Below are 26757 nucleotides of genomic sequence, written 5' to 3'. Positions count from 1 at the left end.
GATGAGAATAGCACATTTGATGTAGTCTATGTGGATTTTAGCAAGGCTTTTGACAAGGTCCCACATGGCAGACTGGTCAGGAAAGTAAAAGCCCGTGGGATCCAAGGGAAAGTAGCAAGCTGGATTCAAAATTGTCCTTTGCTTCCAGCCACTGAGCCAATGTTTGACGGAAGGCTGTTTCCAGTGGGGTTCCGCAGTGCTCAGTACTAGGTCCCTTGCCTGTTCGGATATATATCAATGATTTAAACTTAAATATAGGGGGCATGATACAAAATTGGCTATGTGCTTCATAGTGAGGAGGAAAGTTATTAATGGATTGGTCAGGTGGGCAGAAAAGTGACAAATAGAATTCAATCTGGAGAAGTGAGAGGTAATGCATTTGGGGAGGGTAAACAAGGCAAGGGAATACACAATAAATAATAGGGCACTGAAGTGTAGAGGAGCAGAGGGACCTTGGAGGGCATGTCCACAGATCCCTGAAAGTAGCAGGACAGGTAGATAAGGTAATTAAGAAAGCATACAGGATATTTTGTTTTATTAGCCAAGGCACAGAATACAAGAGCAGGTTTATTGTAGAATTGTATAAAACACTAGTTAGGCCACACCTAACTATGTACAGTTCTAGTCACCACAATGTAGGAAGGATGCGATTACATTAGACATGGTACAGAGGAAATTTAGAAGGCTCTTGCCAGAACTGGAAAATCTTAGCTATGAGGAAAGATTGGATAGGCTGGAGTGGTTTTGTTTTGAACAGAGGAGGCTGAGGGAAGATTTAATTGAGGTATATAAAATTATGAGAGGTCTAGACAGAGTGGATAGGAAGGATTTATTTCTCTAGCAGAGAGGTCAATAACTAGGGATCATTGATTTAAAGTAATTGATAGAAGGATTAGAGGGGGAGTTGAGGAGAAATGTTTCATCACCCAGAGGATGGTGGGGGGGTCTGGAACTCATTGCCTGATAGCGTGTTAGAGGCAGAGACCCTCAGCGTATTTAAAAAGCATTTGGATATACACTTGAGGTAACCTTCAGGACAATACACCAAGAGCTGGAAAGTGAGATTAGGCTGGATATCTCTTCATCCAGCACAGATCTGATGGGCTGAATGGCCTCCTTCTGTGCTGTAAATATCTATGATTCTAATTTCTGCATTATAAAAGCATTCACTATTATTGACTAGCATGTTCTCACAGAGCAACATGTGAACAGGAACTAGCAGAATTAAAGCTTGCCTGAAACCACTAGTACTTGTTATAGAACTCTTACCCCTCCCCTTACTCATTTTTGAGTTTCTGATGCCCATTCTCTGATATGTCTCCTTAGTAAATATTGATGCATCTTCTTGTGTGCACATCCCCACTGGTCAGAAATAGAGCTGAAGCTACCCCTCGTCCTTGTGTTAAGAAATCAATATACATTAGGAACAATCTGGTTTCATACTGCAAGCGTGGATATAGTAGCACCATTTGGAGGCAGACAGGCATAAGAACACCAGTGTCAAAAACATGGAATTAATAGGAAGGGAAATAATTATGAATTAATAGCACTATTATTTTTTCAGTGAATTTCCAGGGTACAAACTATCACTGGGTTACATTTACCACCTACCCTGCAATGGATAGTCAATTTTAAACCATAAACTTTAATCTGGAAACAATGCTGCAGTACATTAGTTCTGAATCTCAGTCATCTTGCTCATTAAAGTGAAGGACCTCATACTTCGAAATGGAAGAGTTTCTGCTTTTGAGAATCAGTTCCAGCCATTGGTACTCCAGAGGTCATAGACTAATTTCACAGCAAAGCTCCCTTTATTTTTTTTCCCCAACAATAAATTGTTAATAACTCTGGGAAAGCATTCCCAACCTTTTCTATCTCATGAACCAACAATCCTTATGGCACATTTGGATTTCCCCCACTTTTGCATAATTATGGATAGTTATGGATAGATTCACATCCAAACTATATTTTCCTGAGATTCATATAGACAAATTTTTATTCTATCAATTTTGATTTGAACCTAGTTTTCAGATGCAACACCAACAATGCACCACAGTTCCATCGTCCACTTTATTAAACCCATTTAGGTATTGGATAAATGCCAAAAAAAGTGATTCACTGATAGATCAGTGATGGTTGGCAGTAGATACAACAGCATCTGTGATGCATGGTACAATGTATATTGAAAAATTTGTAACTAATGTAGGGCTAGATATTTATTTGCATTACTTTAAGAGTAGTTTTCTTAGGTTTTTTTTCTAATTTTCTTGTACACATGATCAGTAACAGCAAATGATAGAACATTCTATGTTCTTTTCCTTTTCTAGCAGTAAGTGTTTACACTCGTCTGATATCATATGCCTCAATTGTTTGGCTTGGCTTTTTCATTACTCTGCTCAATAATATAAAACTGTAAAAATAGGTTTGCAGAACATGTAGTCAGGACATTAACTTGGCCCTGCTGCTGTTTATTGCAAACCTAATGAAACCGTATATTTGTGCAGTATTATATGGAGTATAATGTGCATGGGATAACACCAAGCTGACCCTTAGGACCAAGTTGATGGTTTATAAGGCCTGTGTTCTCAGCACCTTGCTGTATGGCTGTGAAACATGGGCAACTTGCAGCTACCAGGAAAAGAAGCTCAATAATTTTCATTTTCACTGTCTGCGGCACATTATGGGTACATCCTGGCAGGACAAAATCACAAACGTGACAGTCCTCTCAAAGGCAGAGGTCCCAAGTGTGTTAGCACTAAATCAAACAGAGGCGGCTTCGGCGGATCAGATACACCCACATACCCAAAAACCTTCTATAGGTGAGGTACACAGGGCCAGACGACCAGTGGATGCTTGCAAGTGTGAAATGAAGGCCCCAAATGTCGACAATTGCACCTGCTAGTCACTAGTTGGCAAAAAAAGGAAATGGCAACACATCCTGTGGACTGGTGTGCACTACCATGACGACCAGTTGCTACAGCAGCTTGGCAACAGGCATCAATGTCAAAAACAACAACTCACAGCATTCACTTGGCAGCTTCACATGTGGCACTAGTGGCAGAACCTGCCTCTCAAGGATTGGCCTTCATAGCCATCAGCAAAGGTGCACCAAGAGAAGACACCCCACCTAAATGGATTGTTTGCTGCGTGTCCATCATCTTTCATAGATGAAAGGATGCCAATGATAGAGTACAAAACAGCTACAGAGCATCAAGATATTAGCAAAACTTTAGAAAATCAAGCCAAGCAAGAAGCAATTGAAATTTCAAAAATTTATCAGTCACATCTCAGTGCGGTACTGGGAACAGAAAGTGGTTACTTTATGCTTATGTTGAGTTTGTAGCCTAACAGCACCATCTACAGGATACAGACAAAAGTACAATATACACTTGGAAAAACAGGTGTTTGACAAGCCTTGCTCCAAAGAAAGAACAAAATCTGCAATTTCGAGACCCCACCTAACTAAACCCTAGAAAACATTTAACAAAGACTATGATATTATTTAAATAGAGAGAGACTTGTCAGTACAGAGGGATCTGGGCGTCCTTGTACATGAAACACGGTAAGTTAGCAGGTACAGCAAGTAATTAGGAAGGCAACTGAAATGCTGGTCTTTATTACAAGGGGGATGGAGTATAAAAGTAGGGACGTCTTGCTACAGCTGTACAGGGTGTTAGTGAGACCACATCTAGAGTACCATGTACAATTTTGGTCTCCTTAAAGAAGGGATAGACTTGCATTGAAGCAGCAGCAGTGAGCCGGATCTCCATTCACTGAGCCTGCACGTTTCCTAGGACAACACTGAATTCGTACTATCTGTTCACCAAGCTGAGGAATATTGGTGCTGGGGAATGGGGAATGCTGGGGAAAGATGCTATACAAGTTAAAGGTGTTGCTGTTGTTGGACTCCCCACATGTTTATCCACTGTGCATTTGAGCTATGTAGCCCAGGATTGGGCACAATCACCCATCTGTGTCAAGTCAGCTGATCTCAGTAGGATATAGTAGGTCATCCTACAAGTGACCTCATCAATCCAGTGATCCCTGCTAGAAATGCAAATATGGACAGACTCAGGCTCAGTCCCCCACATGTAGATATCAGATTGACACCCAGGTTCACAAATGAGTAATGCCACTTGGGTGAGGCACTAGAAGATATCCAGTAATTGGGTTTCCATTCTAGAGGAAGGATTCAAAGCCTTCAAGGGAAAAAGGGGAGAATATTGCTAAAAGGAAAGAAAAAAACAAACATCACGGTGTTACTAAAAATGTGATCCTTCAGATGACAATGCCTAATTTTCCTAGCAAGTAAAAACAGTTAAACCTGATTGCTCCCCTGCCACCGCCCCCCCCTTTAAAATAGTCATATTATGTGGAAACACAAGCTCACCTGGGGTTTAGAGAAAAAACCATCTCCAATGTCCATCACTGGGGGATCAGAGGACTGCATGTCAGTTACATGTGTCCTGGGATTAATCTATATAGTTAAAAGGGTAAAAAAAAAGGGCAAAAATCAAATTAATTATGAAAGCTTCTCCAGAAAGTCAAAATTTTAAGGGAACAGATAAACTGAATAAATAAAATTGAAGTTAGATATTACACTCGCTTTTGCCACAAACCTTAGAATGAAGGACTAGATCTTTAACCTATGAAGATTACAGTTTAGATTTAATTTGTTTGTGCAGAAGGTGGTAAACATGTAGAACAAACTATCCAGGGATAAATAAAATTGAGGGAGTAGGTGCATGAGGGGTATTTGTCCATGGGACTGACTAGGTTGACTGCCATTTTTTCCAGAAATTATATTAAAATAGCCTCACTCCAAATTTGACTGATATGAGCAAATATATGACCCAACTCAGTTTGAGAACCAATAATCGATGACGTAATGTTAAGTAGACGGTGAAATGTCAAATTCTCTCTCAAATTGTACAGATAATCAACTTGTTTCATCTATGCATAAGCAGTCTGCTATTTGAAATTCAAGTAGTGACCCTGAAGTAGATGCTTTTAAAAAATGATCTTTGTACTGATGGGCCTGAATTAAGAGTTCTTAATAGCTCAGTAACTCAAATTGTATTTTAGGTTTGAAACACTCAGTGGAATTTAAAGAAAGCAGACTTTCTCTATACAGTAGCAATAGCCAGTTCATGTGACATAATGAGAGTATTAATCTTATCTCTTCAAAATAGAATAATTCAGTTTCTCTATGCTGACAAACAATGGAAACCTCCCATGCTTGAAGCCATATTAGAGTGGCCTTTGTTGAATAATCATACAGGTGAAGTGATCTACACCCATGGGATCAAACTGCCATTTGCTTCCATCAGGCTCCTGGAGCTTGCTCCATTTTTACCAGGTTTTCATGTTTTCCTTTCTACGTGTCTACCATCAGTCCTGCACACTTCTTTACACTATTCACATACACTATGTCATTTCTCTCATTATTTATCCTGTTATATCATGCTAATATCACTTCTGCTATTTAACTCTGTTTCCCCCTTATCCAGTTCTTTTTTAGACGCTATTCATCCACTTCTGATTAAGGTTCCAAACTTGAAACATTAACTTCTCTGTTCTGTCCACAGACACTGCCTAACCTGCTGTGCATTTCCAGCATTTTCTGTTACAGAAAGGCATTGTTCTGGAACATGGTCAGAATCAACACATGGATAAGTAATAACCGGATAACACTTCCCCAAGGAGGTCCTCCCATAAGTGAGCAAAGCGAACTGAGAGATCAGACAATTAAGGAGAGCAAATGCAGCCTGATTAATGTTTTATACATTTATTAAAAAGTAGTTCCAAAGGTAGGTTTAGAGATGATTTTTGAAAGGAGCCTCATAAGACTGCCATTAAAAAAAAAAATCATTCATGGAATATGGCCTTGCTGGCAAGGGCAGCATTTATTACCCATCCCTAATTGCCCTTGAAAGGTGGTGGCGAGCAGCCTTCTTGAACCATTGCAACCTGTATGGTGAAGGTGTTAAGGAGGAAATCCCAGGATTTTGACCCAGCAATGAAGGAGGAATGGTGATATATTTCCAAGTCAGGATGGTGTGCAACTTGACGGGATCTTGGAGGGTGGTGGTGTTCCCATGCGCCTGCTGCCCTTATCCTTCTAGCTGGTGGAGACTTGCTGCATGCGGGCAAGCACTGCTTCATTATTGAGGAGCTGTGAATGGAACTGGACACTGCAAACAGCAGCGAATATCCCTAATTCTGAACTTATGATAGAGGGAAGGTCATTGATAAAGCAGTTGAAGATGGATGGGCATAGAAGCCTGCCCTTAGAAACTCCTGCAGTGATGCCCTGGGGCTCAGATGATTGGCCTCCAACTACAACCACCTTCCTTTGTCTCCAAGACATGGTTAGAGATTTGGACTATTTGGTCTGTCTTCATGTAAAGCAGAAGTAAAATACTAAATTCATATATGGGGCATAAAAATTGTCAATGTAAATTTCTCTGGAACATAGGATCATGAAACATACAGGAGACATGAAATATCTGAAAAAAAAAAAGATCTAGTGGAATCCAGTCACATATGCAAGGATGTTATTCATCAGAGGCATTTATGGCACAGGAGGCAGCCATTTGGCCCATTGAGTCCATGCCGGCTCTCCAGAGCTACTGAATATTGGCTGAGAGTTGGCCAATACTAAGTGTGTAGAACCTCTTATTGAATGTGTAGCTCTTCATGATTACTTGGGGAACCTTTTATGGGAACTCGAGCCTTCAGCAGAATTAATGAACCACACTGGTTATTTATGGATGTCTTTCAGAGATTATGGGATCACGTCTGAATTTTTAAGTGATCTCCAACTACAACAAAATATTTTGACATTGTTTAGGCAAGTTTCTCCTTTGTGCCAACAGTAAGGCCTCTTTTCACAAGAGCAGAGTCATGTCTTTGGAATTTTCTACCTCTTCTCAATCTGTTCCACACTATTATCTATTATTCTCCTCCATCACAAAGGAAGGTACAGCTCATTTTCTTAGAAACTATAGAATGTCACTTGCTTGCTTAACAACTTGAAAGCACACTACGGTTGCATCATGTTCCACAACACGGTATTATGAAGGGTAGTTATCCCTGGTGTCCTGGCCAAAATCTATCCCTCATCAACATCACAAAAAAACATTTTATCTGGTCATTATCACTTTGCTATTTGTGGGAGTTTGCTGTGTGCAGATTGGCTGCTGCATTTCCTACATTACAACAGTGACTTCACTTCAAAAAAGAACTTCACTGGCTGTAAAATGCTTTGGGACATCCTGGGACCATGAAAGGTGTTATATAAATGCAAGTCTTTCTTTTTACTTATTGCTGTAATGCGTTACAACACATGGAACCAAAAATTAATATGATGATTTTGTGGACAGTGCAATATTGCCATCAGCGGAGATCAATCTTAATACAATGGGCTGGATTTTGTTGTCCCGCCACTCCGTGTAAAAAATGGCAGCTGACACACACGTGCCGTGCGCCATGACCGTGAGCCTGTTGGCTCATCATCATATGCAGGATACACGTGGCGGGGTGGCCTCAGGTGATGCAACGAACAGCATCAACTGTATCTGCACAGGCGCCGTTTTTAAAGAGCTTAAGCCGTGTGTAGAAACTGCAGAGTTGCCCGCCTGCACTGCACTAAAAATACATATATTTGTCCTGTCCCCTCTCCACAACCAATGCAGAGTTGACCCCTTCTCCCCACAACTGCAAAAAGTGCAAAGTTCACCCCTTCCCCACCCCACTATATTAAAAATGCAGAGTTCACCACCACCCCCCGCCCCCAACTACACTACAAATGTAGAGGTCCCCCCTTCCCTATCTCGATGGCGCCAGCTTTCCCTGGATGGGAAAGTGAAGGCGCATAAGTGCCACCAGTCGCACTGAAGATCTGGAACTACAGGCAAGATCGCTGTGGATTAGATTTTAATTAATGCAAACAGCTAATTTAAATATGTAAAGTCAGGTCGAATCAGAGTGGTGAAGGGCCTGCCACGGAGCTTCCCCGCCGCCAGGAAGATTGGACGCGGCAATTCCGGTGTCGGCTGCTGCTCCAATCCTCTGGCCCTCCCCCACCGCCGCGGAGCCCGACGTCGGGAGGGGAACAAAATCTAGACCAATAGAGTTTAGAGCTTAGAGATACAGCACTGAAACAGGCCCTTCGGCCCACCGAGTCTGTGCCGACCATCAACCACCCACTTATACTAATCCTACACTAATCCCATATTCCTACCACATCCCCACCTGTCCCTACATTTCCCTACTACCTAGCTATACTAGTGGCAATTTATAATGGCCAATTTACCTATCAACCTGCAAGTCTTTTGGCTTGTGGGAGGAAACCGGAGCACCCGGAGGAAACCCACGCAGACACAGGGAGAACTTGCAAACTCCACACAGGCAGTACCCAGAATTGAACCCAGGTTGCTGGAGCTGTGAGGCTGCGGTGCTAACCACTGCGCTGCCCTAATAATTGCGGTTCCCACCGACTGACAGGCTTCGATCATAGTGTTAAGTCAACACAGTAGACCAGTGGATTCGAACGGCCTCTCAGGACACTATAGAAAATTAATATTTTAGACATTTAGCCGTACTGAGTACAATTCTTTGTAAAGTGCAAGCCTTATTCAGACACAAGCAATGCAGGACTCAAATAAAACAGATTGCAGCCCATGCCTCCCTTTCTACATCCATTAAAGGCTCTCACAAGTACCATCCTGACACCACAGGTGGATGGAGGCAAGGAAGACATCGTGCTTGTAGAGCTTTACAATAGGTGCTCACTTGTCTGAACATTAAGAATGCACTTTGCCTGCACAGAACATGGAAACTGATGACAGTAGTCCAGCTGATTAAATGTGCTCATTTAGTACAGATGGCTATGTACTTCTGCACAGTTAAACAAACAGAATTAGAGGAATGACTATATTTTCTGCCAGGTGATCCAATATATCCCTCAAGGTTTACATCATTTAAATATCTTAAGTCACAACAAGTTTAATTTCAAATGCCATGTAAAACAAAACACGGGAGGGACACAGACACACAGTATTATTTCAACATAGGGTTTGAAATAACATTTGTATTCATCAGAGTCTTTTGACTAATTAGTGCCTTAAACTCCTTTATAGTAACAGTTATCCTCTATTCATTTCACATATAGGCATAAACTAACATATTACTAGTGAATGTTGTAATGTGCATAGTTAGATAATTATGCACTTAGTGTTTCAGTAGACTACATTCTACATTAATAAACTTCATGCAGTTTCATTTGTTTGAATTAGCATGCTTTGTAAGTAGGCATATAATATAATTACCTGTATTGTCTGAGGTCCGGAAGTATGCAGATGAGGAATTCTTGGGTGAATGTCAGTGATATGAGGAGGAGGATCAGGATTTGTTCTTATACTATGGCTTTTCAAAACTTTGTTGTAAGGAATACTGTCAAAATTTGTCTTCCATACCAATACCTGAAAAACAACCCAATATTTTTTTTTTAAATCCATCTAATTAGAACATTAATAAGAAAATCATGAGGGGCCATAACAAAATTCTATTCAACTGCAGGGTGGTAAGTAGGTACCGATACATGCAACATTAGCACATTATATTAATGCCTTCACTTTGACCACGAGTTTTAACTGACAGCACAGCAGGCCAAAAGCAAAGAAGCAGCCAATAACTGAACCTTACGTGCCAGTGTAATTGAATAATAATGATGAATGCGTACAATTGTTAATTAAAAACTTGAACATAGGAATGAGGACAGCAATTCAAATCTTCAATTAAGTTCCTATACAGGACCCATTTAAATTACATTACTCTTCCTCATTCCCTGTTGCTGGCTGAATCCATCTTTTTTGTGAATGCTTTGAATAAATGAAAATGCCGGACAGAAAAAGACCATCTAGCCTGTCCCATATAGTTATGATGTCTTATGCATCACAACACAAATTTCCTGGGAGACTCAAAACACTCATGAAAACCCCAGGCTGATTAGGAAAAATAAATTTGGAAAATTCCTCTCCACTCTTTTTCGAGATCAAAACTAGTCCAGAAGATCACAATAACCTGATTTATATTACTGAGTACCTACTTCTTGCGTGAGGCGATGTCCACCCCAGCCAGAAACAGGTCTAGCTCTCGAAGAAATACAGCAAAAAAAAAATCCCAATATTCAACCTAGTTCTGCCCCTATATAACTTGTGCGATCTCTAACCTATCTAGCTGAAATAATTGGGCCACATTAACACAATCTAGTCCCTTCATGGTTTTATAAAATTTTAGTCAAATTGACAGAGTCTATTCTTCTTTAAAAAAAAAGTAGAGATTTAGCTCTTTGAGCCTATCTCAATAATTAAGAAGTTTTAAAAGGGGAATTAATCTTGTGACCCTCCTTTGCACCCTTTCCGGAGCCCCAATATTGCCCACCATGAGAAGAGAGCAAAACTGGACACAGTATTCTGATTTTAAACTAGGCACAAAAAATTGTATGTTTTACCTTGTAATCACTTATGCTGTGACTACAATTTAGAACCCCATTAGCTTTAGTCTCATGACACTGGTCATGTGCCTTGAGAGAGATGCATCATAATACCAATGTCCCTCTCTTTCATCACTGGCTTCAATCTATCTCTTGCGGGGTGTATGTATATTTGGCATTAAACCTGCCCACGTATCTAATATCAAATTTAAACAATTTGCCAAACATGGGCCATTCCCCCAAAACATCAATATCTGCTTGCAGTAGTTGAGAAACCTCCATCTTGTTGTAGTCTGCAAACTTGCAGATCATTTCCCAATCTCCACATCATTAATGAAAATTGTAAAGAGCAGAGACCCTAACACCAAGTCCATTGAGTTATTAAAAGGCAGAGGCAAGGGGCTACACAGCAGCTGTCCCAATGCTTCCATACAAGTTTATTTCAAAGTCAACAACTCTAAAGCATAAATAAGTTCTCCAGATCAATCTCACAAATTCCATTCTGAAGGGCCATCAACCTGAAATGTTAACTGTTTCTCTCGCCACAGATGCTGCCCGACTTGCTGAGTATTTCCAGCATTTTCTGTTTTTATTTCACAAATTCCCTTCCTAAATACTTAAAAATGCATTTCAACCTGCTTATTTTTCCTCAATGAGAAAAGATCTAACTCCCTTAGCATCCCCTATATTCTCATACAGGATTATCCTTTCTGCCCTTTTATTTATGCACAGAAATGCTTCCACAAGAATTTCTGTGCGTTTGAATTCCAGCCCCCTGTTGGGGAAAATAAAAATCACCCAGTTACAGAAAAGAGCAGTTTTAACAGCAGCAAAGGACAGAAGAGGCAACAAATACCCATGGCAGCTAGCAGTCTGAGTGAATGAAAGCCTCCCATTTCCCACCTTCCAGCCCACCCTTCTCATACAGGTTGCGAAGCATTTTTTAAAGAAAAAATCTCAGTCACCTCTACAAAGTTTAGATATGAGTCAGGAAGTTGTGGGGCAAAAGGAATTTTTTTTTAAAAAGGTAATTTGGCTTAGAAATATTTCAAGATCAAAAAATCTTGCATTTATATAGTGCCTTTCACGTCCTCAGGATGTCCCAAAGTGCTTTTCAAACAGTCATTGTTGTAATGCAGGAAATGCAGCAATTTGTGCACAGCAAGGTTCCACAAACAGCAATGAAATAAATTACTAATCTAATCTAAATCTGTTTCGGTGTTGGTTAAGGAAAGAATGTTGGGTAGGAAAGTGGGAGAACTCACCTTTTCTTCAAATAGTGCCATGGAATCTTGCATGTCCATCTGGGAATGATGTTTTATTGCTCATTTAAAAGACGGCACCTCTGGCAGTGCAGAACCCCCTCAGTACTGGAGTGTCAGCCTAGATTTTGTGTTCAAGTCCCTGGAGTGGGACATGAAACCAGAACCTTCTGACTCAGAGGCAAGAGTGCTACCACTGAATCACAGCTGACAACATTCAAATATTTAAGTGGAACATTAAGACTTTTCCTATTAACACTGACATCTTCTCCAGTGGCTAAGTAAGCTCTATATCGGTGGAGTGGTAACAAAGCTTCTTCAGTACCTGCCCAAGCGGGAGGCTTCATCCAGTTCAGTGTTTTCTTTTGCTGTCTTTGTTTCTGTTTGTAGTCGAGCCGCGACGAAAAGATAGGGCTCTGAAGTGTACCTTCAATATCTAGTGTCCAGTCTCTCAGGTTAGTGCTTAATAACTCAGAGGTAATAACACTGCAACATTCACTATGCAAAGCTTTTTCAAGTTAAGTCGGCAGCAGGCTCGTATCCTAATTGAACTAAAACTTTTTCCATTGCCTTCATGTTTTGGCAGTTTAGTTAGCATGTAGTTTCAGCATGCTTTAGGTGGTCAGTATTAACTGTTTGCATTGATTATTGGAGGATCTAAATAAACATAACTTTCTACTTCCTTTGACAATTGGTACAACAGACATCAAGACATTTCAACATTTGGTAGAAAAAGTTTGAGCATACTGATTGGCCATTTTATGAGATAATCTTCATTATATAAATCTTATGTGCTTTGCTTTTGCAGTGATATCCAGATCGATTCAAAATTACTTGTCCAATTACCAAGAGTCAGTGCATTCTTTATATCACACTTCCCACACAGCTTTGTATCATCTGCAAGAACAGATATTCTTATAATACCGTAGCCCAGATCATGAGTAAATATTACAAATAGCATGGATCTCAAGGTTGAGCTCAGAGTGTCCCATTGGTCACAGCTAGAGCTGTTACCATTGAAAATAGCTGATTTCCTACTGCCTAACCAATTAATGATCCACTTTACACTTTTACCTCAGAATCCATGAGTTTTTACTTTAGCCACAGGTCTCCTGCAGGGGCCTGATCAAATGCTTTCTAAAAAGGTCAAAATATGTAATTTCCATCAACTCTGTTAGATCAAAAGAATGTCAATAAATTTACTAGATTTGACCTCCCTCTCAAACAAATGTTCAATTGGATTGATTGCCTTTCTTCTTGCTAAATATTTGAGTTACTTCCTTTATAAAAAGCTGTATTTTCCCACCACATATATTAAGCTACCAGGCCTATAATTCCTAGGACCGTGCTTCTGATCTGTTTTAAAGATTGGAATCAGATTAGTTGCCCATTCACTTTAAAAAAAAAATAGATTTTGTAATCTCTTCCATTGTTTAATGTACAATGCAAATATACCAAATACATACAGAAATAGGAACTTGAAAAATGTATTTAACTCTAAAAAAGATTTTCATGAGCATAGTACAGTTGAAGCAGTGCAGAACCCCAAGTTTGTTTCTCACTCTAGTTCTTAGGTTTCTTTTCAAGCATCATTTAATTATCAAGAAAGTGGAAAGGGAAGCTGTTCCTAGCTCTCCCCAATTCCCTACTGCAAACTGATGACAAGAGACCTCAAAGGCCATTGACTTAACAGATCCATGCTGGTTTTTATGTTCCACTTGAGCCTCCTCCCACCTTTCTTCATCTAACCCAATCAACATATCCTTTTACTCCTTTCTCCTTCATATATTTATCTAGCTTCATCTTAAATGCATACATGCTATTTGCCACATGTACTCATTGTGGTAGCGAGTTCCACATTTTAACACCGTATGGGTAAAGAAGTTTCTCCTAATTTCCCCTATCGGACTGATTAGTGACTATCTCATATTTATGGCTCCCAAGTCTGGGTCTCCCCAGAAGTGGAAACCTCTATATCTACCCTATCAAACATGGAAATATTTTGTAACCATTTAGTACGATGTAATCCAATCTGCTGCCTCCCAAATGTCCAGTTGAGATCAGATCACGCATGCACGCATGGGAACAAACTGCATGGAAGTTTTATAGCAGGGCTTTATCTTGAAGATGGTACCTCTTTTGAAAATAGTGACTAGCCAGCACCAAAATATACAGGGGTTTAAATAAAAAAGTTTGTTTTTTAAAAAAGGGACATATGGCAGAGCAGATCACTCACCCATTATATAGTCTGGCTATTTTCATTTCAATGAAATCAATGGGGGAAAAAATTGGGCTGGTTCTGGATGGAAATTCACTCTGCCTAGATGACCTTCTAGATGGAGATGAAAATTTCCTCCACGCTATTCTCACATCACTGTGTTCAGGCAACGCTGAGCTCTGTGCAAGTATAACATACATGCACACATAAAACTAAGCAGACTGATCCGTCCATTTTGAACCTTTGTAATGAGTACATCATTCTGTCAGCTTTAAGCCAAAATTAATAATGTGAAGGAGGGCAGTCCTCCAATTAAAATTTTAAAACTCAGGTAATCCCAGTTTAATGGTATATTTAATTGATACAATTACAGCATCCATCTCATTCAAGTGCTTTATTACTGAGGCAATATCAAAAAAAAAAACTGTTTTCCTATTTCTAGATTCATGTTGGTCACTCTTTATGGCTTGTATTTATTTACTGTCATGAACGTGCTTCCATTGTTTATTTTTGAGGATGTGTGTAAAAGACTGGAGAATATTTGAGGGGATGCTGGACTTGGTTTCTTTTAAATGGTCACTGGAAGGACACAGGACTGTGTTTAAAAACAAACTTACTGGAAGTCATATGTCTTACGCTAAGTAAATCGCAGGAGCCTTACTGATTATTGGAGTTGTTTACAGAGAAGTGAAATGTCTAGATTTATGGTGATCAGGAGTTGGTTTTGTTTTTAAACTGTTTGAATGGGAAGTTGGGGTGTAAGCCTGTGAAGAGAGAGAGGCGAGCACCTCATCCTGTTCCACCTCTGAGAAACCTGAGAATTCAGTGTGAGAACTGGAGAAACTAATGGAGCATTTCTCCCAAGAAGCTTCTGCATGACTTTCTCTTGACATCTCCTGAATGAACTGCTTCTGAAAAGATCCCAGTGACAACCACGTGTCCAGTGACACCTGTCTACGTGTATCTAGATGCCAGACCAACTGGAAAATTCCATATCTTATCCTTTTTCTTTAAGGATTAACAAGTATTTGGCCAAAGTACTTTTTGTTTTTTGTAAAGTTGATCTCTGCAGAGAAAGCTTCTTTATTTTTCCTTTAAATGGTGTATGTGCCCGCACACGTGTTGGATTATTTAGAAGGGAATATATTTATAATTTCATATTTCAATCTGTGTGCTAATAAGCTTTGCATTTTTATTGAACGAGTCTTGTTTCATAATAAATTAATAATTTTGTTGATTATTAAACAAACCTGGTTGGCAGATTTTTCTGAAACTAAAATAGATATCAGATTTCCAGCATCCGCAGTATTTTGCTTTTATAAAAGTATATAATTGGCTATATCAGTAACTGGATAAAACACTTAAATATATGTTGTGATCTGTGGAGAAGCGGACCTAGAGGAAGACAGTGCACTCCTCCATCCTCAGTCGTAACATTACATGGAATTGCGTTGAAAAACAAAAACAAAAATTTGAGTCATCAGATCCAAAAGTGCAAATCAAAAAGGAAAATTGGCAAATTTTACATAGCTACATGCAAAATACAATACGATACAGCAGAAAACTTGCCAGATTATTAGATGAAAATAACACAACTAAATATTGACAAAACAACTGGCTTTTTGGTTAGGAGGCCAACACAATTTTGTGGGTTTATTTCTGTGATTTGCTGTTTACTGATATACATCACACATACACAAGCATTGAACCAATAAAAGAAAAATGCTGTTCAAGAGTATTGTTGCCAATAGTTCCACAGCTCTGCTCAGTGATTTATTCTGGCAAAAAGGTCCAAAGACAAGTTGCGTTGGCTAATCAACAACCACCACCTCCCTACTGCCTCTCTATCTCTTCCCAACTCCATCTGGAGTTGTGCATTCAGTTCTCCGCACCAAACCTTAGAAAGATATATTGATCTAGGAAGAGTACAGTGCAGATTCACCAGAATGTTACCAGCACTTGAAGCGTTAAATCATAAGAACAGGCCGCATAAGCTTTGCCTGCATTCCCCTGTGTTTAGATAATTGAGTTATCTAATTGAGATACAGCATTTCAGGCAACAGGTTTACTTGGATTTAAAAATAATTCTATTTGCTCAAGTATACTGCCAGAAACAAACACCAGCTGCCTTAGCAGGTTCACAAGATCTAACAACTCATTGCTCACATACAATTCTTTCACAAGGAGATTTGCACAACAATACACAATAGGCAACCTCTCAGCACACTTGCACTGCTTGACCTGGCAACAGATCTCTATTCACAGTGACAGGAGACCAAACATTTTTGTGCCTAGGTTAAACATAACAGAACCAAATAATCCACCAAAAAAGTAAACAACTGAAAGAGCTTAATAGATGTCTATAAGAATGCAAGAAATAGGAGTAAGCCATTTGGCGCTTCAAGCCTGCTTCCCCATTCAACAAGATAATGGCTGATCTTTTACCTCAATTCTACTTTCCTGCACTATCCCCATATTTCTCAATTGCTTCAGTATCCAAAAATCTCTTGTCTTGAACAGATTTAACAACTGAGAATCCAAATCCCTCTGTGATAAAGAATTTCAAAGATCCACAACCCTCAGAAGAAATTACTCCTCATCTCAGTCCTAAATAGCTGCCCGTTATTCTGAGACTGTGACTCCTAGTTCTAGGTTCCCCAGCCAGGGGAAACAGTGGGACAGTGGTTAGCACCGCAGCCTCACAGCTCCAGGGACCCGGGTTCGATTCTGGGTACTGCCTGTGCGGAGTTTGCAAGTTCTCCCTGTGTCTGCGTGGGTTTCCTCCGGGTGCTCCGGTTTCCTCCCACACGCCAAAGACTTGCAGGTTGATAGGTTAATTGGCCATTACAAATTGCCCCTAGTATAGGTAGGTGGTAGGGAAATATATAGGGACAGGTGGGGATGTGGTAGGAATATGGGATTAGTGTAGGATTAGTATAAATGGGTGGTTGTTGGTCGGCACAGACTCGGTGGGCCGAAGGGCCTGTTTCAGTGCTGTATCTCTAAATCCTCCCAGCATCTACTTTATCAAGCCTTTTCATAATTTTATACACGTTTCAATAAGATCACATCTTCTTCTAAATTGCAAGGCATATAGGCCCAGTATACTCAATCTCTTATAGGACATCCCCTCACCCCAGGAATCGGTCTAGCGAACCTTCATTGCACTCCCTCCAAGGCCAGTTTATCCTTCCTTAGGAAAGGAGACCAAAACTGTACACAGTACTCCAGGTGTGGTCTTACCAAGGTCCTCTATAATTGCAGCAAGGCTTCTTCACTTGATTGGACTAGAATCCAATCCCCTCATAATAAAAAGGTTAATATGCCATTTGCTTTCCTAATTGCTTGCTGTATCTGCACGTTAACCTTCTGACTGTTGTCCCTCTGAATGCCAACATTTCCCAGTCTCTCACCATTTAAAAAAAAATTCTGCTTTTCCATTTTTCCTTCCAAAATAGTTAACTTCACACTTACCCACATCATATCATCTGCCATGTTCTTTCCCAATCAATTTACCTGTCTATATCCCGTTGCATCCTCTTCACAGCTTACTTTCCCACTTAACTTTGTGTCATCAGCAAACTTGGATACATTCCACTCAGCCCCCTCATCGAAGTCATCGATATAGATTGTAAGTAACCATGTACTTACTGATCCCTGTGGTATCCCATTAGTTACAGACTGCACACCTGAAAATGACCTGTTTATTCCTACTCTCTTTTCTATCCAATAACTAATACATTTCCCAATATATCATTCGCCCTAATTGTGTAATAACCTCTTGTGTGGTACTTTATCAAATGCTTTTTGAAAATCTAAACACACTACATCCACTGGTTCCCCATTATCTACACTGCTAATCACAACCGCAGAAAAACTAAGATTTGTCAAAAACGATTTCCCTTTCATATGTCCATGTTGACTCTGCCCAATCATATGATGATTGTAAGTGCTCTGTTACCATGTCCTTAATAATATGTTCTAGCATTTTTCCTATTATTGAGGTCAGGCTAACTGGCCCATTTTCTCTCTCCCTCTTTTCTTGAATAGTGGGGTCACATTTACTACCTTCCAATCCACGGGGACTGTTCTAGAATCTAACAGAATCTAGAGAACTCTGGAAAATCAAAACCAATGCATCAACAATCTGTGTAGCTACATAAAGGTTAGAGACAAACAAAGAGTGTGCTATGTTTAACCTCCTTCCTTTTTCCCAAAAAACTGATGTCGCTCAGCAATGTGACAGCCAAGATTAAAATAAACAAAATATTGTTTCAAAGCACTGAGCTGACAAACAGGCTTTTAATTTGGTAAACCATTTAAAGAAGAGGTCAGATCCAAGTTCTAAGTCAGAATCAGTTGGTTGCAAATGGGTCAGGCAGTGGAACCCAACTGCTCAAATATTGGACAAAGTAAATCTGAATGAAAAATAAATGGAGGGTGGATCTAGGAGATGCAACTGGAAGGTGCGACAATGCAATCTAGTGTTCAGAAGCCTGTAAATTTTAAAAGAACTGTGCAACAACTAAATACACATACTTTTAAAGCTGACAGCATGATACAAATGTACGTCATTTATAAGGTACAAGGGCTAATTCTCTGATTGGGCACTCCTGTTGAGAAGCAGCACTTGTAGGCAACATTCGCCAGGAAATTTCAGGCTCACGGTCCTTGGTTTTACATCCACTAAATGGATGGAAAATTAGATGCTCCAGTCCTGTGATTTCTCAATTAGGGCATAAAGGACTATAAAGATTCACTGAAAAACTGCTTCCTTTCTCACAATAATAATGTGTATAGGAAGTGATAATACCTGCCAGACTTTCATTTTTATAAATATGTATCTACATTATATTTCTGAAACAAGACTAATCATCATTACAGGAAACAAAGTGTCAAACCTGTGAATCACTTCCACCAGAAGCAAAATATTCTCCATGCCTAGAAAATGTTACAGCAATTACAGGACCCTAAAAATAAACAAATTACTTTTTTTTTAGTATGGTGCATGAACAGCAAAGCAGTTTGCATGTAAGTTTACACATCATATATAAATTTTAAAATTAATGCACACTTCCAAAATAATTTTCTAAGAAGGAAATATAAATGAAACCGTTTGTTGTCAGCTATGTTAGGGGGTATAGATAAAATTCTACATTTATAAAATTTTCTATTACTACACAAGATCCCTTCAGAGAAGAGAAATCTCATACAATTTGTGGCTGAGTTTACTTATTGATTTAACAGTAAAATTATAACACGGATTTAAAAATAAATCAGAACCAGACTAGAGGAATGGTAGAATTGTAATAGACCATTTGAAAATGTTCTGTATTTAATGGGTCACTATTTTCACCTGGTGTCCATGAAGAGTGTAAAATAATCTTCCTTCCAACAAATCCATTATCTTGAGAGTGCAGTCATTAGATGCAGTGATAAGGTAGTTACCAGAAGGATGGAAAGACAAGCAGTTCACTGACGCACTGTGGACTGTTTAGAAGACAGGACAGTCAGTCTGATTTAACAAGCTACACTAAAATCAATCCATTGGTGAGCCATGATCCTCTTGTACCTTAATGTTCCCAGTCTCTTAATATACACTTGCGGTCTTCTTCCTAGGCAGTTTTGGCAACATTTTAAAGGACACTGGTATGACCAGATTCGTTACTAGATACACAATGATGCAATAACACATCGCCCTAACCATACTGTAAATAGCAATATGTTGAAAATTAAATCATAATGCAAATTTAATCATGTAATCTCAGTACCTAGAATTCCACACATCTGTAGTTATTCTGATCTTTAAACACACCCCCATGATTTATTACTCTATTACAAGTTTATTACAGCAATATTATATTATAAAACAGAATAAAAGAGCACTCATTTATTTTTTGCTTGGGAGCTTATGATTTATTTAATCACCTTTTAAAGCAGGGTTTTATTCCTTTGGAATCCAAAAGTCTTTCCTCCCATTTATAATTTCCTCAAAGTAATAGATCAAATGTGGGCCATCTTTCATCGCTCAGTAACGAGCAAAAAGAATGTATTATCAACACAGTGCTGTGATTATTGCTAGTCAAAATATAGCAAAGAATTTTCAGACTAGCTTTATATGACTGTTGGCATACTTTGCAGCTATTTTCCTGAAGTATGAATTGTACTCTTTCATGTTTCCCTCTCATTCAGCCTCATTCCTTCCATCAGTCTTTCTCATTCCCTGACTCACCATTCAGGCAACGCTCCTTGTCTCTTTCTCCAATTGCCTTTCTTCCACACATACTCATATTCCTTCCTTTGTGCGCACACCCACACATAATGTAACTGGTAACGGTTCTTTGGTCCATGCGTAGTACCTCAATTTCTGGGTTATGTTATTTTTGTCTTGAAGATTTGTTTCTGTGGCAGCAGTGGCATTGACACCCACTGTCCACTCCATTTGAGAGTCACCTGTGCATGGCAGGCATCCCACTAGCTATCATTGTTCATTCAGGATAATACTTAGTTTATGTTGCAAGTAATTCAAGTTAAATTGATTAGCCAGGCCATAGTGGAAGAAATGCTGCTCGTTTTATTGGGTCTGGCAGCATGCTTTGTTATTCTATGTCGCACTTTGGAATTGACACGTGGACAAGTGCTAAACAAAGAGTCAAATGAGCCATACTTTAACCACAAAACAGCCTTGTGTGGGTTGGGAGGCTTTGCTTCATTTTTACCATTTTAAAGCTCTCCATTTCTATTTTTAAAGCAAAAGGAATATTATTTGACTATATTACTTTGGCTAATCTGGTCTAGCTTTAGAACGTGCTGTAAAACATTGTGTATATACTGCAAGGTAGCAAATCACTGCTTAAACCATGAAAACATAGTATGACTTTTGCACCAGATTTTATAATACATTTTTATTTAATTGACTGTTATAGGTCAACACCAATGAACCGATACAACAGTTATTTCTGTTACAGTGATGAATACAGGTTAAGAGGCAGACTGACAACAACCTAGTAAAGTTGAATTGGTAGTCAGAAAATCAAATTGAGATACAGTATTAGGAAATGAATAGGAGTCAACAAAACAAAAAAAGAATGCATTACAATAACTAAAGTGAAAGAATTATGATGGATGGCCCGAAGAGAAAAGAGACCTCAGGCAGCAAAATATGAAAATAACCAATAGATAAAGACCAAGTCAAAGATCAGTAAAGGGGACAAAGGAAGATTCTGAATGGACTAGAAGGAAATTAGAAAAAAGGGCATAAAAGTAAATATTTGAAAGAAAGTTAAGCTTCAGAAGTCAAATAACGTAGAGAGATAGTTAATTCAGGCACAACCATTTTCCTCAACACTTGCATGTTCTGTAACTAACATACCCCAATTCCTAATCCTCAAACTATTCACTACAAAAATCAGCAACAGCAGTGCCTGGAGGCAAAAGTGTTAAACACAGATCCATAAACACATACCTATGAACACCATCACTGTTAATAAGACCATAAGAAAGTACCTGTAGTAACTCTGCCTTCAGTCCCTAGATATTTATTAATGAGTTTGTTCAAAATTGCTACAACTCATGACAGTTAAGCCTGACTATAGTAATTTATATTCCCATTAAAATTGGGAATTAAATTTACAAGTTATTTAATAAGTTAATGCTGGCACTTTTATAGAGTTCTGATTAGTTACCTTGGTAATGTTGTAGCAGTTTGTTTATACGAACATCCCAAAGCTTCACAGTGTTATCAGTCCCTGCTGAAGCTATACAGGTCCCACTGGGGTTGAAGTCCACAAAATTGGCAAACCTGGATTATAATAAACATCACACTTTTGAGCATCAGTACCAAGACCTGGTAGTATGTGACATACAGCAAAAACAAACAATAATGGAATTACAAATATTTAGGCCTGATAGAATGCTGAGCCTATAGAGTGTCGATCACACTTTTGCTATAGATGAAAAACATTCTACAAAAAGATCAGTAAGAGACCTGAAGACTAAAATTTACAAGCTATTCCAACTACACAGAATAACTACAGCAGTTCATAGGTAGGTACAATTACCTGGTTTTGCCAATGGGAGCAGCGTCATTGACGAGCTAATAGAATACCAATGTAAAATAATTTGGATTGCTTTATGATGCAATTAATTTATTTCTATATCATTAATGAACTTGAGATTGAAAGAGTAATACATTTTGTAAGAACAAATGTTAACTTGCCCTCTGAGGTCAGTGAAAGTATTGATACATTGTCTGCTCACAGTGTCCCAGATCTTAACAGTTCTGTCATCACTACAGGAAACTACAAGTCTTCCATCTGGAGAAAACCTAATGATCAAAGTAAAACATTTGAAAGAGTTAGAATATTTCTTTTAAAAAAATGTAAAATGACATACACTTAAGCAAAAATAAAGTAGGGCCTTTTAGATAAAATCATAACCTTAAATTGATTTTCTTGCATTAACGTTGAACCACCTGCCCCACCCACTACTAGTGCAACACTGAAGTATTGAACAAAATTGTGATACAAAGTTTAAACCAGTCTAATACGAACATACGAATTAGGAGCAGGAGTAGGCCTCTCGGCCCCTCGAGCCTGCTCTGCCATTCAATAAGATCATGGCTAATCTGACTATAACCTCTACTCCACATTCCCACCTACCCCTAATAACCTTTCACCCCCTTGCTTACCAAGAATCTACTTCTGCCTTAAAAATATTCAAAGACTCTGCTTCCACCACCTTTTGAGGAAGAGTTCCAAAGACTCATGACCCTTCCCCTCATCTCTGTCTTAAATGGGTGCCCCCTTATTTTTAAACAGTGACCCCCTAGTTCTAGATTCTCCCACAGAGGAAACATCCTTTCTACATTCACCCCATCAGGAAACCTCAGACTTTTATATTTCAATCAAGTCGCCTCTTACACTTCTAAACTCCAGCGGATACAAATAGCAACATTTTGATTAAGAACAGGCAAAGAAAAGAAAAATACAGTGCAATGCATAAGCAGTACAATTTTCTGCACAAGTGTAGTGCAGTTATATTATAATTTTATAGCCAGTAATCAGTTAGTGAGATTCTTACATCATTCTTAAAATTATTTGACGCAAATTAACATTGGAAATCCTAAGTTAGTCCCGTGATAGTTCAGTATGAACTACTTCCGTGAAAAGTGCACAATGAGGAACAGCAGCCCTGATCAATTTTATCCTCCCCAACCCAGTAACTTATACAAACTGTAGATCCTGGATCTCAGCCCCAGTTTGAAATCATTGCAGACCAGGGATCAAATTGTGTAGCTCAGTTGCTCACTGTTTTAGCCCCTGAGCTACAGGACCCAAAACTAAATTTACTGCAATACTGAAAAACATCTGACTCAAAATTTTACTTTAGCATGAAATGAAGAAATAGATTAGGCTAGAATTTGTGGCCAGCGGCAAAGCAAAGGTGCTTACCAGTGATCTTGAGGAAAGCTGCCCACAAAGATCTAGCAAACCCTTTGGTGTGGTTTTCCCCATTCCCAAAGGCAGTTTAAATTTGGCGCCAAGTCACCTGGCAGCAGTGATGTCAGCAAGCAGCCAATCACATTGAAGTATTCACACACGGCAAACCAGGAAGTTAAAAAAAACATAATATCCTTGACTTTTAATTTACATTTTCAGATAGTTTAATAAATGTTTATGATTGGATTAAGATAGAAGTTAAACAAACTTTTAAAAATGTGGAATATGGAGAAATATTACATTCCACAGTTATAAAACCAGCTTCACAGAAACAATGAGGGTGTTTAGCAGTAACTGCGAACTTAGCTTGCCGTTAAAGTCCCAGTTACACCTCATTCAACAAGGTGCAACTTTTTCAAGGGTTTTTTTTTTTAAAACAGTGGGAGTAGCAGCATAATGGCGGATATTCTTGCCAATTCAATCGATTTCCCATTGATTTCAGTCTTGGGGGTTGGGAGGGAGGGAGGGTGGGCGGGTCCTCAACAGTGCATCCTCTGAACAAGGAAACAATTACTTTTGTTATACCGCGTTATATTGTGCATGCGCGAACTCCAGAAGTTGCTGTCACTTTCAATGGCATAACTAAGGTGAATACTGACAGTTTTGCTGTCATTACCACCACAAAATCTAAGCCATTGAATTATTTCTTTATGTTTATTTCCACATACACAAACATCAAAGAAATGCTGGCTGGTGCAAAGTATACCTTAACACACTGTTGCTACATTAAGATTACAATATTGTCCTTGTATATTAATGTCTCAAATGCAAAGTAGAGAAAGTTGTGATTTAATTCAGCATAAATTTCTCTGTGGGTGCAATCCACAACATAGTTTGCCATTTTAATTTTATTAAAATGCCAGTCATCTCAAGTTAACTTTCAATATTTTCATTGCACAGTATGATCACCTTTAACCAGCTGGCTCCATCCTTTGATTACTATTAAGCCAAACAGAATGACACGTTAGGAGAAAGTGGAGCTTAATTCTATCTAGTCTCTGAACATTGATCCCATTCTGTGGAGAATGGCAAGTTGAAGGACTCCCCATCAGTCTGGTCTTTCAAACATTCCAGCTCCACGAACTGAATGAAATGACGACTTACAGGGCTGTATGGAAGAGCCTTTCAAAAGAAATAATTCAAAAAGTAAAAGTTTGGAGGAAAAAACCATAACACGTGTAGCTATGCCCGTGCCCATGGAGAAGGAGCTTGCGGTGCCTACTGGTACGTTTGAGAATTTCCACAAACAGTAGGCACCGCAAGGACTGGAGTGTGTAGGGGACACAGGAAATATTATTTAAGTTTATAGCTTTCCTTGGTCTTATGGTTTAGTTCCTTACTAGTTGTGCCCTTCTTAAAAAAAAAAGGGGGGGGGCACTTTTGTTTGGTTTTTGTTCTCCTTATTGGTTTTATTTGGAAAAGGCACACCAGAGAGTAACACTGGATATTGGGTAAGTGCACATTAGAGGTAGAACCTATTAAGTTAACTACTCATTAAAAAACTTCTGCACAATTTTCATACTAGCAAGTACACAGTGGATTCTTGCTTAATTTGGAATAAAAAATATCCACATAGGAAAACAACTTCAACAACTTTAGGTACAGTATTGCATGATTAATTGAGTATTCATATTGTAACTCTTTGTTGAAATCAGTAAATTTAGCACAGATTCAAAATTCTAATTCTCTGACCTGAACATTTCACTAATGGCACAAAAAGCAATAAGTATTTGCAGAATGAAACATAAAAATAAATGTTGTCGCTCAAGCCCAAATCAGATACACATTGTGCAATGAAGACCCATATCACTTTGTAAACACTATTCAAAAAATACAATACTAAACCAACTTTATGATCAGGTTCTAATATTTATACCAAACTTTCACTAGGCTATCTATTCTTTAAAATAAACTTACCTGGCAGAACGAACCCAGTTATTGTGCCCTTTAAGGGACAACAAAAACCGCTGTTCATGTGCATTCCACACCTTTACTGATTTGTCATCAGCTGCTGTAACCAGAAAATTCCCATCACTGGAGAAGTTCACACTGCGAACTGTGGCACTGTGGGCTCTGAATGCAGTTGATGCTCCCTTACTAAATAGAAGATAGCAAATTTCAATTTGGTGTTCTAGTGATCTTTTGAATTTTTACAGTAGAATAAACATTGTGCTGAGGGGTCTGAACTTTTAGTTTAAGTTTGTACTGGTGTGAATATTTATTAAAAATACAAGATTAGGTATTAAGTGGGCAAGCCAGCACATCTAAGTTACATGCAAAACCATATAGATGATGATTCTAGGGCGGCACAGTGGTTAGCACTGCAGCCTCACAGCTCCAGGGACCCGGGTTCGATTCTGGGTACTGCCTGTGTGGAGTTTGCAAGTTGCCTGCGTGGGTTTTCTCCGGGTGCTCCGGTTTCCTCCCACAAGCCAAAAGACTTGCAGGTTGATAGGTAAATTGGCCATTATAAATTGTCACTAGTATAGGTAGGGAATATAGGGACAGGTGGGGATGTTTGGTAGGAATATGGGATTAGTGTAGGATTAGTATAAATGGGTGGTTGATGGTCGGCACAGACTCGGTGGGCCGAAGGGCCTGTTTCAGTGCTGTATCTCTAATCTAATCTAATCAAATGATTCATCAGTCTTACTTTACAAAACTGTTGGACAGAATATTACTAAACTGTTACTTTTGCATAAAACAGCATTATATATGAAGAGCAAAGCATCATGAGTATTTTTTGAAAAATCCTTTAAGATATTTCATTTAAATTCGCTCTTTATATTCAGAGCTGAAAATAGCACATCTGCCAAGATGATTTCGTTGTGGAAAATCATCTTGACAGATACTTTACAGTTCCTTCAATCAGCTTTGGAAACTGCAAAATATCTGCCAAGAGTATTTTATATGATGAAATCACCTTGGCAGTTATGCAGTTCTAAACTTGACTAGAGAGAGAGAACCTAGAGAAATGTACAACACCATATTTAGATTAGAGATACAGCACTGAAACAGGCCCTTCGGCCCACCGAGTCTGTGCCGAACATCAACCATCCATTTATACTAATCCTACACTAATCCCATATTCCCAAACATCCCCACCTGTCCCTATATTTCCCTACCACCTACCTATACTGGTGACAATTTATAATGGCCAATTTACCTATCAACCTGCAAGTCTTTTGGCTTGTGGGAGGAAACCGGAGCACCCGGAGAAAACCCACACAGACACAGGGAGAACTTGCAAACTCCACACAGGCAGTACCCAGAATCGAA

The 26757-nt window shown here is 39.0% G+C and overlaps 1 protein-coding gene across 4 annotated transcripts in view; it reads right to left on the bottom strand.

Annotated features, from left to right (window-relative positions):
• LOC137379453 (POC1 centriolar protein homolog B-like) overlaps positions 1 to 26757 on the bottom strand; it is a 110161-nt gene that overhangs the window by 56940 nt on the left and 26464 nt on the right. For all 4 annotated transcript variants that reach the window (XM_068050291.1, XM_068050289.1, XM_068050290.1 and 1 more), the window contains exons 4-10: positions 25396 to 25575; positions 22197 to 22304; positions 21664 to 21779; positions 19335 to 19468; positions 18880 to 18948; positions 9333 to 9485; positions 4391 to 4477 (exon numbers count right to left, since the gene is read on the bottom strand). In XM_068050291.1, coding sequence (XP_067906392.1) covers positions 4391 to 4477; positions 9333 to 9485; positions 18880 to 18948; positions 19335 to 19468; positions 21664 to 21779; positions 22197 to 22304; positions 25396 to 25575 — 847 coding nt within the window. The remainder of the gene's footprint in view (positions 1 to 4390; positions 4478 to 9332; positions 9486 to 18879; positions 18949 to 19334; positions 19469 to 21663; positions 21780 to 22196; positions 22305 to 25395; positions 25576 to 26757) is intronic.

Source organism: Heterodontus francisci, chromosome 18 (genome assembly GCF_036365525.1).
Source record: "Heterodontus francisci isolate sHetFra1 chromosome 18, sHetFra1.hap1, whole genome shotgun sequence".
Classification (NCBI taxonomy): Eukaryota; Metazoa; Chordata; class Chondrichthyes; order Heterodontiformes; family Heterodontidae; genus Heterodontus; species Heterodontus francisci.
This window is presented reverse-complemented; position numbering and strand designations above follow the sequence as displayed.